This window comes from Rhinoraja longicauda, chromosome 1 (assembly GCF_053455715.1).
Source record: "Rhinoraja longicauda isolate Sanriku21f chromosome 1, sRhiLon1.1, whole genome shotgun sequence".
In the NCBI taxonomy this organism is placed as follows: domain Eukaryota; kingdom Metazoa; phylum Chordata; class Chondrichthyes; order Rajiformes; family Arhynchobatidae; genus Rhinoraja; species Rhinoraja longicauda.
The window spans coordinates 42,958,961-42,972,780 of NC_135953.1; the positions used below are offsets into that span (position 1 = coordinate 42,958,961).

The 13,820-nt window shown below is 45.6% G+C and overlaps 1 protein-coding gene across 4 annotated transcripts in view; it reads left to right on the plus strand.

Annotated features, from left to right (window-relative positions):
* The first annotated feature begins 8,340 nt into the window (after positions 1–8,340).
* The window catches only part of dnajb5 (DnaJ heat shock protein family (Hsp40) member B5), a 37,761-nt gene continuing 32,281 nt past the window's right edge, over positions 8,341–13,820 (plus strand). For 2 of the 4 annotated variants that reach the window (XR_013547062.1, XM_078396246.1), the window contains exons 1-2: positions 13,237–13,296; positions 13,491–13,751. Coding sequence is in view for 3 of the 4 variants with exons in the window: in XM_078396246.1 (XP_078252372.1) it covers positions 13,541–13,751 (211 nt within the window). In the remaining variant the exon portion in view is untranslated. Of the gene's footprint in view, positions 8,361–13,236; positions 13,340–13,490; positions 13,752–13,820 lie in introns of those variants that run through there. The other 2 variants (XM_078396265.1, XM_078396256.1) reach the window with 2 other exon arrangements.

Below are 13,820 nucleotides of genomic sequence, written 5' to 3' on the forward strand. Positions count from 1 at the left end.
TATACGTCCTATCGAAAAGATAGACAGGTGGGCTGGGTTGCTCTGTTGGTAAGTAATGAAATTCAGTCCGTTGCAAGGGGTGACATAGAGTCAGTATGGATAGAACTGAGGAATTGTACGGTTAAAAAGACCCTAATGGGAGTTATCTACAGGCCCCCAAACAGTAGCCTGGATGTAGGGTGCAAGTTGAATCAAGAGTTAAAATTGGCATCACGCAAAGGTAAGCTACGGTGGTTATGGGAGATTTCAACATGCAGGTAGACTGGAAAAATCAGGTTGGTACTGGACCCCACGAAAGGGAGTTTGTGGAGTGCCTCCGAGATGGATTCTTAGAGCAGCTTGTACTGGAGCTTACCAGGGAGAAGGCAATTTGGGATTTAGTGTGTAATGAACCGGATTTGATAAGGGAACTCAAGGTACCATAACATGATAAGTTTTCATCTACAATTTGAGAGGGAGAAGGGAAAATCAGAAGTGTCAGTATTACAGTTGAACAAAGGGGACTATGGAGGCATGAGGGAGGAGCCGTCCAAAGTTGACTGGAAAGAGACCCCAGCAGGGATGACAGTGGAACAGCAATGGCAGGTATTTCTGGGAATATGGTTGATCTACAGAAGGTGCAGGATCAGTTAATTCCAAAGAGGAAGAAAGATTAAGGGGAGTAAGAGGTGACTGTGGCTGACAAGGGAAGTCAAGGACAGTATAAAAATAAAAGAGAAGTATAACATAGCAAAGATGAGTGGGAAGCCAGAGAATTGGGTAACTATTAAAGAGCAACAGAAGATAACTAAAAAGGCAATATGGGGAGAAAAGATGAGGTACAAAGGTAAGCTAGCCAAGAATATAAAGGAGGATAGTAAAAGCTTCTTTAGACATGTGAAGAGGAAAAAAATAGTTAAGACAAATGTGGGTCTCTTGAAGACAGAAACAGGTGAATTTATTATGGGGAACAAGGAAATGGCAGATGAGTTGAACAGGTACTTTGGATCTGTCTTCACCAAGGAAGACACAAACAATCTCCCAGATGTACTATTGCCCAGAGGACCTAGAGTGACGGAGCAACTGAAGGAAATTCACTTTAGGCAGTAATTGGTGTTGGGTAGACTGATGGGACTGAAGGCTGATAAATCCCCAGGGTCTGATGGTCTGCATCCCAGGGTACTTAAAGAAGTGGCTCTAGAAATCGTGGATGCATTGGTGATCTTTTTCCAATATTCTATAGATTCAGGATCAGTTCCTGTGGATTGGAGGGCACCTAATGTTATCCCACTTTTTAAGAAAGGAGGGAGAGATAAAACAGGGAATTATAGACCAGTTAGCATTACATTAGTGGAGGGGAAGATGCTGGAGTCAATTCTCAAAGATGAAATAGCGGCACATTTGGATAACAGTAACAGGATCGGTCTGAGTCAGCATGGATTTACGAAGGGGAAATCATGCTTGACTAATCTTTCGGAATTTTTTTGAGGATGTAACTCGGAAAATGGACAAGGAAAAGCCAGTGGATGTAGTGTACCTGGACTTTCAGAACGCCTTTGATAAGGTCCCACATAGGGGATTAGTGGGCAAAATTAGAGCACATGGTATTGGGGGTAGAGTACTGACATGGATAGAAAATTGGTTGGCAGACAGGAAATGGAGTAGGGATTAATACAATACTATACAATATATCTTTATTGTCATTGTACCCAGGGGTACAACGAGATTGGGAATGCGCCTCCCATACGATGCAATAATTTAGGTAATTTAGACAGCAGCAACCCAACGAAACGAAACAGTTGTAACAGTTTTGGACAGGGTAAAGTGCAAGTTGATCTATGCGTTGTGGCCATCCGGCTCAGCAGGACCGGTTCATAGCAGCTATGGCCCTGGGGATGAAGCTGTTCCTGAGTCTGGAGGTGCGGGCATAGAAGGCCTTGTATCGTCTGCCCGATGGAAGGAGTTCGAACAGACTGTTGCAGGGGTGTGAAGAGTCTTTGTGGATGCTGGAGGCTTTTCTGAGGCATCGTGTGTTGTAGATGCCCTCCAAGTCTGGTAGCTGTGTTCCGATGGCACTCTGAGCTCTATGGACTACCCGCTGTAGAGCTTTCCTTTCTGCCTCCGTGCAGCTGAGGTACCACACAGGGATGCCATGCGTTAGGATGCTCTCTATGGTGCAGCGGTAGAAGGTCGTCAGCAGCTGTTGGGGTAGACCAGACTTTTTCAGTGTTCTTAAGTAGAACAGTCTTTGTTGTGCCTTCTTGACCAGCGCAGCAGTGTTATTGGACCATGTTAGGTCCTCCGTAATGTGAGTGCCCAGAAACTTGAAGCTGGACACTCTCCACACTGTCCCCGTTGATAGAGATCGGGGCATATTCCCCGTTATGTGACCTACGGAAGTTGATGATCAGCTCCTTGGTCTTGGTGGTATTTAGGGACAGGTTGTTATCCGAGCACCAGTCCGCCAGGTTCTGCACCCGGGCTCTATAGTTTGTTTCATCCCCGTTGGTGATCAGCCCGATCACCGTTGTGTCATCTGCAAACTTGACAATGGTGTTGGTGTCGAATGCAGGAACACAGTCGTGTGTGAAGAGGGAGTAGAGCATGGGGCTCAGAACACAGCCCTGTGGTGTGCCGGTACTCAGGGTGATAGTGGAGGACAGGTGCGGGCCCATTCTCACTGCCTGCGGTCGTTCCAGCAGGAAGTCCAGGATCCAGTCACATAATGACGAGCTGAGGCCTAGCTGGTGGAGTTTGGTGATGAGCTTGGTGGGGATGACCGTGTTGAAGGCGGAGCTATAGTCTATGAATAGCATCCTCACGTACGTGCCCTGTCTCTCTAGGTGAGTCAGGACAGTGTGAAGAGCCAGAGAGATGGCGTCCTCTGTGGATCTATTTGCCCTGTATGCAAATTGATGTGGGTCCAGTGAATGGTTCCTTTCAGAATGGTAGGCAGTGACTAGTGGGGTACCACAAGGCTCGGTGCTGGGACCGCAGCCATTTACAATATGTGTATAAATATGATACTGGGACATAGAAGCGTGACATAGACACCCAGAAATTAATTGTTGTAAAAACCAATGCAAACACATTTATTTACAAGTTTGACAACCGTCTGACTCTATCAAAAAGAAAGAAAGATAGTTCCACAACCGCAAGTAGTTTTTTCAGGTAATTTAAAATTTACCATAAAAGTGTTAACGTACGTAACATGGTGTCTCAATGGCATTTTATTGCAATGGTAGAACTTCTTTTTTCTAATTCATTAAAGTGTAGTTATACATCCTATCCGTGGTGGTCCACAATGAAATTGGACAGTAAACCAATTTATTTACCGTCAGGCCATTTGACAGGTAGATTGGAGGCAACAGTTTGACAGCGTGGGAATTTTCGCGATGTTTTTGGCCTCCGCCATTACATTTAAAGTGGGCTCCAAACCCAGATATTCAACCCACAAACCAGATATGCATCTCCCTTACATTTTCAAAGAATGCCCACACACTTTTCGCAAAAATCCACGTAACCACTTAATTTTTTTAATTTTAATACAGCTCTTAGTAAACTGGAAGTAAATCCGGTTTATTCTTTGTTACCGTGAAGCTTGGTTTTTAAGTGACCCATACAAGGTGTAATAAACATAGCACAAAAAGTAAGGAAATGTGTGTTTGGTAGATTATTTCTTTGTTGTAACAATGCTTCTTGGCAATAAATCTTATACCGTTGGAAAGCCTGTTTATTTCCCTTTTAAATGGTGCCACATTTGTAAGGAACATGCATTTGTGGGATGAGCAGCAGAGCTGAGTATATGGGTTGCACCCATGAAAAATTTGCCAAATCTTCTCTGCCAATGCCAAACAGCTTATTCTGCTGTTGCTATTGACTCTTGTTTTGAGCTTCTGGTACCACCAGGTGCTGACAATCAGGTGCCTGATTTGCACTTGATTGGCAGCATCTGTGAGCATGGGCCCTGCTACAGTGGTCAGTAGGTGTCTGCTCCAAGAATCGGCATGCCACGTTTGACGGATCGGGCCTGTGCGATAGGGCAACTTCAAGCTGGTGTTCCGCAAAACCAAGATGCGGCATTATTTGGAGTGAGCCCTAGTACCATCTCCAAAGTGAAGGCCAAGTTCCATATAACGGGGGATGTCAGAGACAGGCCGCGAAGTGGGCTTCCCAAGAAGACGACACCCGAAGAAGACCGTTTCCTCACCCTGTCAGCACTTAGGAGCCGTAGGCTGTCTTCTACAGATTTGCAGTCAAGGTTTGCAGGACGATATGGCCGACGGCTCTCTGCCCAGATAATTCGGAACAGACTGCACGCAGCCGATCTCCGGTCTCATAGGGCTGCCAGGAGGCCTGCCATGACTGCCCTTCACCGTCAGGCCCATTTGCGCTGGTGTCGGCAACACGTGCACTGGAACCTGAACATGTGGAGGAACGTTATGTTCAGCGATGAGTCCAGATTCTGCCTACGGCAGTTGGATCATAGGGTCAAAGTGTGGAGAAGACGCGGAGAACGCTATGCTGATTGCTGCACCGATAGAGTAACATCTTTTGGTGAAAGGCAGTGTGATGGTGTGGGGCGGCATCTCCCTCACTGGAAAAACGAGGCTTGTCATCATTGGAGGCAATCTTAATGCAGAGAGATATCGAGATGAGATTCTGCAACCAGTGGCAATCCCATATCTCCAGTCTGGGACCGAACTCTATCCTCCAAGATGACAATGCTCGCTCCCACAGAGCAGGGTTTCTCAGAGACTCATCGTGTCCTGAGAGTTAAGTACGTAAGATGCCGTTGGAAATCATGAAAAATGAATATTTTTCAGATCGATATTCATTTGTTTCTATGATGCTCAAGCCAAGTAAAAAATATATATGTCCAAAAATTCTTAACTCAACATACTTTAAAGCAAACGAGACATAATATGCTTACTTTGTTCTCCGTGTCCAAATCGTTACGTACATAAGCAGGCATCATTAACCCGCTGTTTTCATGTCTGGTGGATTTGTCAACTTATAAAAACATTTTAACATTTTATAAGTTTTATAAAAAACATTTTATAAGTAAGTGTAAGTGTAGTTTGTCAGTTTTCTGCTGACGGTGCTGGAGCCTGATGACCCTTTGTGTCTTCGGAGCGTCTGCTGGTTAAATACAGGAGACGTTCAATTGTCCAGCGTTATCTTCCTAATGAAAGCTGCCCAAATGTGAGGTGGCAAGAACAGGAAGACAGATTATGATTTGAATGGTGCCAAGTTAGAAAAAGGGGAAGTACAACGAGATCTGGGTGTCCTTGTTCATCAGTCACTGAAAGTAAGCATGCAGGTACAGCAGGCAGTGAAGAAAGCTAATGGCATGTTGGCCTTCATAACAAGAGGAGTTGAGTATAGGAGCAAAGCGGTCCTTCTGCAGTTGTACAGGGCCCTAGTGAGACCACACCTGGAGTATTGTTTGCAGTTTTGGTCTCCAAATTTGAGGAAGGACATTCTTGCTATTAAGGGAGTGCAGCGTAGGTTCACGAGGTTAATTCCCAGGATGGCGGTACTGTCATATGTTGAAAGAATGGAGCGACTGGGTTTGTATACACTGAAATTTAGAAGGATGAGAGGGGATCTTATTGAAACATGAGATTATGAAGGGATTGTACACGTTAGAGGCAGGAAACATGTTCCCGGTGGTGGACGAGTCCCGAACCAGGGGCCGCATATTAAGAATGAGGGTTAGGCCATTTAGAACAGAGATAAGGAAAAACTTTTTCACCCAGATAGTTGTGAATCTGTGGAATTCTGTCTCAGAAGGCAGTGGAGGCTTTCAAGAGAGAGTTAGATAGAGGTCTTAAAGACGGAGTCAAGGGATATGGGGAGAAGGCAGGAACGGGGTACTAATTGTGGCTGATCAGCCATGATCACAGTGAATGGCGGTGCTGGCGCAAAGGGCCGAATGGCCTACTCCTGCACCTATTGTCTGTTCCTGCCCCACTGAATATCTCTAAATACCTTGATTACATCCTATCCCTCTTGTCCAGTCCCTTCCAACCTCCATCCTTCAACTCTTCAATAACTTTACATTTCTTGGCCTCTATTGCACCATCTTTACCACGGATCTGCCATCCCTCACCAGGAAGGTCTCAAGGCTCTCTGGTTCCTCCTCGAACAAAGACTCAATTAATTTCCCTCTACTACCACTCTCCTCTGCCTTGCAGAACTTTTCCTCGCCTTCAACTCCTGATTTTGTTCGTTAAAGGTGTATGTGGGCCCCACCTATGACTGCCACCTTGTTGGTTACGTTAAACAGTCCTTGTTCCAGAGGTATACTGGCACCAGAGATATACTAGGTCTGTCTCCATTCCATTAACAACTGCATCGGGGCTGCCTCCTATACCCATGCAGAACTCAATTTCATGAATTTTACCACTAACTTCTATGTAGCCCTAAAATTTATATGGACTGACTCGGACAACTCTCTCCCCTTCCTGTCTCCATCGCAGGGGACAGACTATTGATTGATTTTTACTACAAACCCAATGACTGCCAAAGTTATCTGGAATATATCACCTACCACCCTGCTTCTTGCAAAGATGCTACTCTCAATTTCAGTCTCCACCACATCTGCTCTGAAAATGAAGCTTTCCATTCCAGGTTATCAGAGATGTCCTCTTTTAATAAATGTGGGGGGTTTCGCTCCAGCTGTCACAGATGGATCCCGCACCTACACCTTCTCTATCCCGTAGTTGTGCTCTCACTCCCACCCCTCCCCCGAACAGAACAAAGATAGCTTGCCTGGTCCTCACCTTTCACCCCACCAGCTTCCGCATCCACCGCATTCTCTGATATTTACATCACCTCCAACATGATCCCACTACCAGATGCATCTTCCCATTCCCAGCGTCCGTAGAAACCGTTCCCTCTAACTCCTTGGTTTACTAAAACCTTTCCACCCTAATCACCCCCTTCCCAGGTTCTTTCCCCTGCAACCACAGGAGATGAAACACCTATACCTCCTCCCTCACCTCCATCCAGGGTCATAAGTAATAGGAGCAGAATTAGCTCATCTCCCCATAACCCCTGACAATCGTACTAATCAAGTATCTATCTTTCTGCCTTAGAAATATCCATTGACTTGGCCTCCACAGCCTTCTGCAGCAAAGATTTCCACAGATTCACCACCCTCTGCCTAAAGAAATTCCTTCTCATCTCCTTCCTAAAGGAACATCCTTTAATTCTGTGGCTATGACCTCTAGCACTAGAATCTCCCTCTAGCCCTAGAATCTCCCACTAGTGGAAACATCCTCTCCACATCCATTCTATCCAAACCTTTCACTATTTGGTATGTTTCAGTGAGGGTCCCCCTCATTCTTCTAAACGCCAGCAAGTACAGGCCCAGTGCAGTCAAACGCTCATCATAAATTAACCCACTCATTCCTGGGATTATTCTTGTAAGCCTTCTCTGGACCCTCTCCAGAGCCAGCACATCCTTCCTCAGATATGGTGCCCAAAATTTCTCATAATACTCGAAATGTGGCATGACCAGCACCTGAGAGTCTCAGCATTACACCCCTGTTTTTGTATACAAGCCCTCTTGAAATAAATGCTAGAATAGTTGCCATTACTACCAATTCGACTTGCAGATTAACTTTTTGGGAATCCTGCACCAGGTCCCTTTGCACCTCCCGATTTCTGAATTCTCTCCCCATTTAGAAAATTGTCAATTCCTTTATTCCTACTACCAAAATGCATGACTCCACATTTTGCTGCACTATATTCCATCTGCCGCTTCTCTGCCCAACCTGTCCAGGTCCTTCTGCAGAGTCCCTGCACTATCTGCCCTTCCACCTATTTTCTTATCATCCACAAACCTGGCTACAAAGCCTTCAATCCCGTCATCCAAATCGCAGTCCTCTTTCTTACAGTTTGGCTTTCTGCCCAACCAATTGTTCAAGCGCTTTTGATTGCAACATGCGCCTTAATTTAGTTCAACAAAGAAACTGACAAGTTACTAAAGAATTGTGGCCCCGGCACCGACCCATGCAGAACTCCACTAGTCCATTGAAGCCAACCGAAAAAGCACCCTTTATTGTCACACTTTGCCTTCTGCCAGCCAATCTGCGATCCACACTGGTATCTGCCTTTTGATACCATGGGCTCTCATCTTCCTTAGCAGCCTCATGTGTGGCACCGCAAAGGCTTTCTGAAAATCTGGGTAAACAACATCCACAGATTCCTTTGTCTGTCCCATTATTTACTTCTTCAAAGAATTCCACCAGATTTGTTAGGCATGATCTCCCCTTCACAAAACCATGCTGACTTCAGTCTATTTTATTATGAACTTCTAGGTACTCCGTAACCTCATCCTTCATAATGGACTCCAAAAGCTTACCAACCAGGTAAGATTAACCGGCCTATAGTTCCCACTGTTTTACTTTGCTCCCCAGCAGTTCTTCCAGGTGAGATAGAGGTTCACGTGCACCTCCTCTAACTTCATCTACTGCATCCAGTATTCTCCACGTAGCCTCCTGTTCATCGATGAGACCAAGCGTATACTCAGCGACTGTTTCACCAACCACTTGCACTTGGTCCACCAAAGCCTACTGGATCATCTGGTTGCTTACTATTTTAACTCATTTTCCCATTCTGACCTTCCTGTCCTGGGCCTCCTCCATTGCCAGATTAAAGCCATGCACAAACTGGAGGAACAGCACCTCGTATTCCGATTGGGTAGCTTACAACCCAACGGTATGAATAATGCCCCATCTGGACTCATTAAAGATATTTCTCCCCTCCCCATCCACTCCTTCCTCTGGCTTCACAATTTGCAATACTACAAATGTCTCACACATTCTGTTTTAATCTCTGGCCTTTGTTCCAACCATCTGCCTATCGAGAAACCCTCTTGCCTGTATCCACCTATTATGTGCCATGCTTTGTTCTGCCTCTCCTCTTTCTCTCCCCTCCCCCCCGCCCATATCAGTCTGAAGGTTCCCAATCCATGTTCTCCAGAGATGCTGCCTGACCCACTGTTACTCCAGCACATTTTGTCTTTTTCAATAGCTGCATTCCTTACCCTCTGTGGTAGATAATTCCAAAAGTTCACCAACCTTTGAGTGAAGTTTCTCCTTATCTCAGTATTAAACAGGCTACTCCTCATTCTGACATCCTGATTGCCAATTCTTGATACCTTAGCCAGAGTAAACATGTGTAACAGGCGGAGCTAGACAGAATGGAGACAGGCCCTTCATTGAACTTTGTCAATGCCAACTAAGTTTTTATTTATGTTAATTCCATTAAATATCTTACATTTACTTTAACCTATGCTATCTGGTCATGGACAACTTTGCCAAGGTAAAAAAATCTCTATCAAGCCCCTCAGTTTTGCAAACAATCTCCCTCAGCCTTCCCCTTTTAACAAGAAAACAACCCCAGCCTATTCGGTCTCTACCAATTAAAAAAAAAGACAAAGTGGTGGGGTAACTCAGCAGATCAGGCAACATTTCTGAAGAACATGGATAAGCGATGTTTCAGGTCAGGACCCTTCTTCAGACTGATTGTAGTAGGGGAAGAAAGCTCATATCTTCCCCCCCCCCCCCACTAAAATCAGTCTGAAGAAGGGTCCCAACCTGAAACATTGCTTAAACACAATCTCCCTGGAGATGCTGCCTGATCTACAGATTTACTCCAGCACTGTTGTCTTTTATGCAGTTGTCCCTCCTGCTAATTGAAACATTCTATCCTAGGCAACATCTTTGTGAATCTTCTCTGCACCCTCTCCAGTGTAATAAATTCTTCCTACAGTGTAGCAACCAGAATTGCAGTTCTCCAATACTCACCTTACATATTAACATTCACTGGACACCTTACTCGAAGTCGTCCCCTAAGGGGGAGATTTAGGTCATTCAGCCCATTAAGTTTACTCCGCCGGTAGACACAAAATGCTGGAGTAACTCAGCGGGTCAGGCAGCATCTCGGGAGAGAAGGAATGGGTGACGTTTCGGGTCGAGACCCTTCTTCAGACTCTACAGAATGGCGGTCTACTCCGCCATTCAATCATGGCCAATCTATCTCTCCCTCCTAACCCCATTCTCCCTTCTTCTCCCCATAACTCTGACACTTGTACTAATCAAGAATCTATCTGTCTCTACCTTTAATATATCTACCAACTGCCTCCACAGCCTTGTAGCAAAATAATTTCAGACTCACCACCCTATGACTAAAGAAATTCCTCATCATCTCCTTCCTAAAAGAACGTCCTTTAATTCTGAGGCTATGACCTCTCGTCCAAGACTCTCCCACTGGATGAAACATCCTCTCCACATCCATTCTTTCCAAGTGTTTCACCATTCTGTTCATTTCAATGAGGTTCCCCCCTCTCCCCCTCCCCCTCATTCTTTAGTAGTCTTTACTCCTATACCTAGTAAAAAGCACCAACATGACATTTGCTTTACTGATTGGTGGTCACACCTAGCTGTAAGTCACATTCAGAGCTCTTTGAACATCATTTTCCAATCTGCTACCATTTTTAGTAATTTTGGTTTAGAAATATAGACTGGGAACAGGCCTTTAGGCCCACTAAATCCATGCCAACCATCGATCAGTCATCCACACCAGCTCAGTGTTATCCCACTTTCTCATCCACTCCCTACACACGAGGGGCTACTTGCAGAAGCCAATTAACCTCAGGTCTTTGGTATGTGAAAGGAACCACACATGGTCAGATGAAGAATGTACAAATTCCAAACAGGCAGCTTCCGAGGGCGGGATCGAACCCGGGTCTCAGGCGCTGTGAGGCAGCACCTCCACCGCTGCATCACCATGCCGCCCCACACTATTGTGTTGTGCACCAAGATGGACAACCTAACATTATTTTTGTCCAAAGATAGACACAAAGTGCTGTGTCAGCAGAACAGGCAGAATCTTACCCCTGCATATCTCTGTGTCAGAGTCATAAAGTGTTACAGTGTGGAAACAGGCCCTTCGGCCCACCTCGCCCACACCGGCCAACAATGTCCCAGCAAACACTAATCCCCCTTGCCTTCACTTGGTCCATATCCCTCCAAACCTGTCCTATCCATGTACCTGTCTAACTGTTTCTTAAACGATGGGATAGTCGCAACTACCTCCTCTGGCAACTTGTTCTATACACCCACCATCCTTTGTGTGAAAATGTTACTCCTTGGATTCGTATTAAATCTTTTCCTCTTCATCTTGAACCCATGTCCTCTGGTCCTCGATTCCCCTATTCTGGGCAAAAGACTCTGTGCATCTATACGGTTTATTCCTCTCATGATTTTATATACCTCTAAAAGATCTCCCTCATCCTCCTGCACTCCATGGAAGGCTGGCTGACACCCAGCCTACTCAACCTCTCCATGTAGCTCACACCCTCTAGTCCTCGTAAATCTTTTATGAACCCTTTCAAGCTTGACAATATCTTTCCTCTCACATGGTGCCCAGAACTGAACACACAATATTCAAAATGTGGTCTCACCAACATATAGAACTGCAACATGACCTCCCAACTTCTATACTCAATACTCTGACTGATGAAGGCCAAAGTGCCAAAAGCCTTTTTGACCACCTTATCTACCTGCAACTCAACATTCAAGGAACCATGCACCTGTACTCCTAGATCCCTCTGCTCTACAACACTACCCAGAGGCCTACTATTTACTGTGTAGATACTGCCCTTGTTTGACGTCCCAAAATGCAACACCTCACACATCTTTGTATTAAATTCCATCAACCATTCCTCCGCCCACCTGGCCGATCGATCCAGATCCTGCTGCAATCATTCACAACCATCTTCACTAGTTGCAAAACCACTAATGTTTGTATCATCAAACTTGCTAATCTTGCCCCATGTTCTCATCCTAATCATTGATATAGATGACAAACAGCAATGGGCCCAGCACCAAACCCTGAGGCACACCACTTGTCACAGGCATCCAGTCTGAGATGCAACCTTCCACCATTACCCTCCACTTCCTTCCATGGAGCCAATTTGCTCTCCATTCAGCTATCTCTCCTTAGATCCCATGTGATCTAACCTTCCAGAGCAGTCTACCATGCGGAACCTTGCTGAAGTCCATGTACACAACATCTACAACTCTGCCCTCATCAACCTTTTTGGTCACGTCTTCAGAAAACTCAACAGGTTTGTGCGACATAACCTCCCACATACAAAACCATGCTGACTATCCCTAATCAACCCTTGCCCATGCAAATGCCTGTATATCCTATCCCTCAGAATACTCTCCAGTAATTTACCAACTACAGATGTTAAGCTCACTGGCCTATAGTTCCCAGCATTTTCCCTACAGCCCTTCTTGAAGAGGCACAACATTTGCCACCCTCCAATCTTCTGGCACCTGTCCTGTATTTAAGGACGACTCGTAAATTTCAACCAGGCTCCCGCAATTTCCTCTCTAGTTTCCCAATTTCCTCTATGTGTCTCCCTCTCCCCGAATTCTCAGCCTGAAGAAGGGTCTCGACCCAAAACGTCACCCATTCCTTCTCTCCAGAGGTGCTGACTGTCCAGCTGAGCTACTCCAGCACTTTGTGTCTATCCTCGGTGTAAACCAGCGTCTGCAGTTCCTTCCTACACATATTATTGTTGTCCACATCTGTCACATTCCAACCCACTCGCCAAGCGAGTCTGTATCCAGGAACGAGAGATGCCAAACGATGCTTCTTCGTCTAGTTTATTTTATTGAAAAAAAAATCAACTGCATCAATGAGGCAGAGTCAGAGAGGGATACTCCATTCAATCCAACCGGGTCGAAGAAGGGTCTCGACCCGAAATGTCGCCCACACCTTCTCTCCAGAGATGCTGCCTGCCCAGCTGAGTTGCTCCAGCGCTTTGTGAATATCGACCATAAATGACCTCGACGCAAATCTTCTCCCACCTGTCACGTCCATTATATTCCCAGGCGAGTCCACTCCACCGGATGCATTGTAAACTTCCGCTGACGGCCGGTTCTCGAAGCTTCTCCGCCGGTCCCCACGCCCCTCTCTAATTGCATCGCATGAGTCACCACTCCCGGCCGCCAGACCACCTCAACTTGCTGCCTGGCATTTTTTTAAATACCCGATGATGGGCATCAGCGCTCACCAATCAGCAACGCGGACCGGCGTGTTGTCCAGCAGAATTTCCAAACACAACCAATATTAGGGCGGCGATAGTACAAACTGGTCAATCATCGTGTGGGTGGGCGGGGCCTTATTGCGCTCCAACCGGCGCCGCAGCAGCTAGCAAGTTAGTCAGCACTAGAGTGTAGTTTCAGTTGACGTGTGGCTTAAAGTGGACAAGACAAAAATACATTAACGGTAATGATTGTCATGGTTTGCACCTGAAATATTTTAAATCAAGGTGACATTTTTATGCGCATTTTGCATGTATCGCGACTGATATTGTTGAGCGTTTATTTTCAAACACTGGCTTGTTTCCTCTCAGAGACGATGATGCATCTTTGCTATAATTAAGTGGAAATGTGTGCAATTATGTATTTTTATCGTTTCAGCAAAATCGCTTCTCTCTGCTGGGTTTTCAGATCAACGCTGCCGAAAAATCATGGGTAAAAATTATTATAACACTCTTGGCATCAACTCTGAAGCCAGTGACGATGAAATTAAAAAAGCTTATAGAAAAATGGCCTTGAAGTTTCATCCGGATAAAAACAAGGAGCCTAACGCTGAGGACAAATTCAAAGAGATAGCTGAGGCTTACGAGGTGCTGAGCGACCCCAAGAAGAGAGGTATTTACGATCAATGTGGGGAAGAAGGTGAGTGTCCTTGGAGTGAGCTGGTCTCTTGCCCTTGCTCCTGGGGTAGCGGCCGCGGTGTGTATGTGA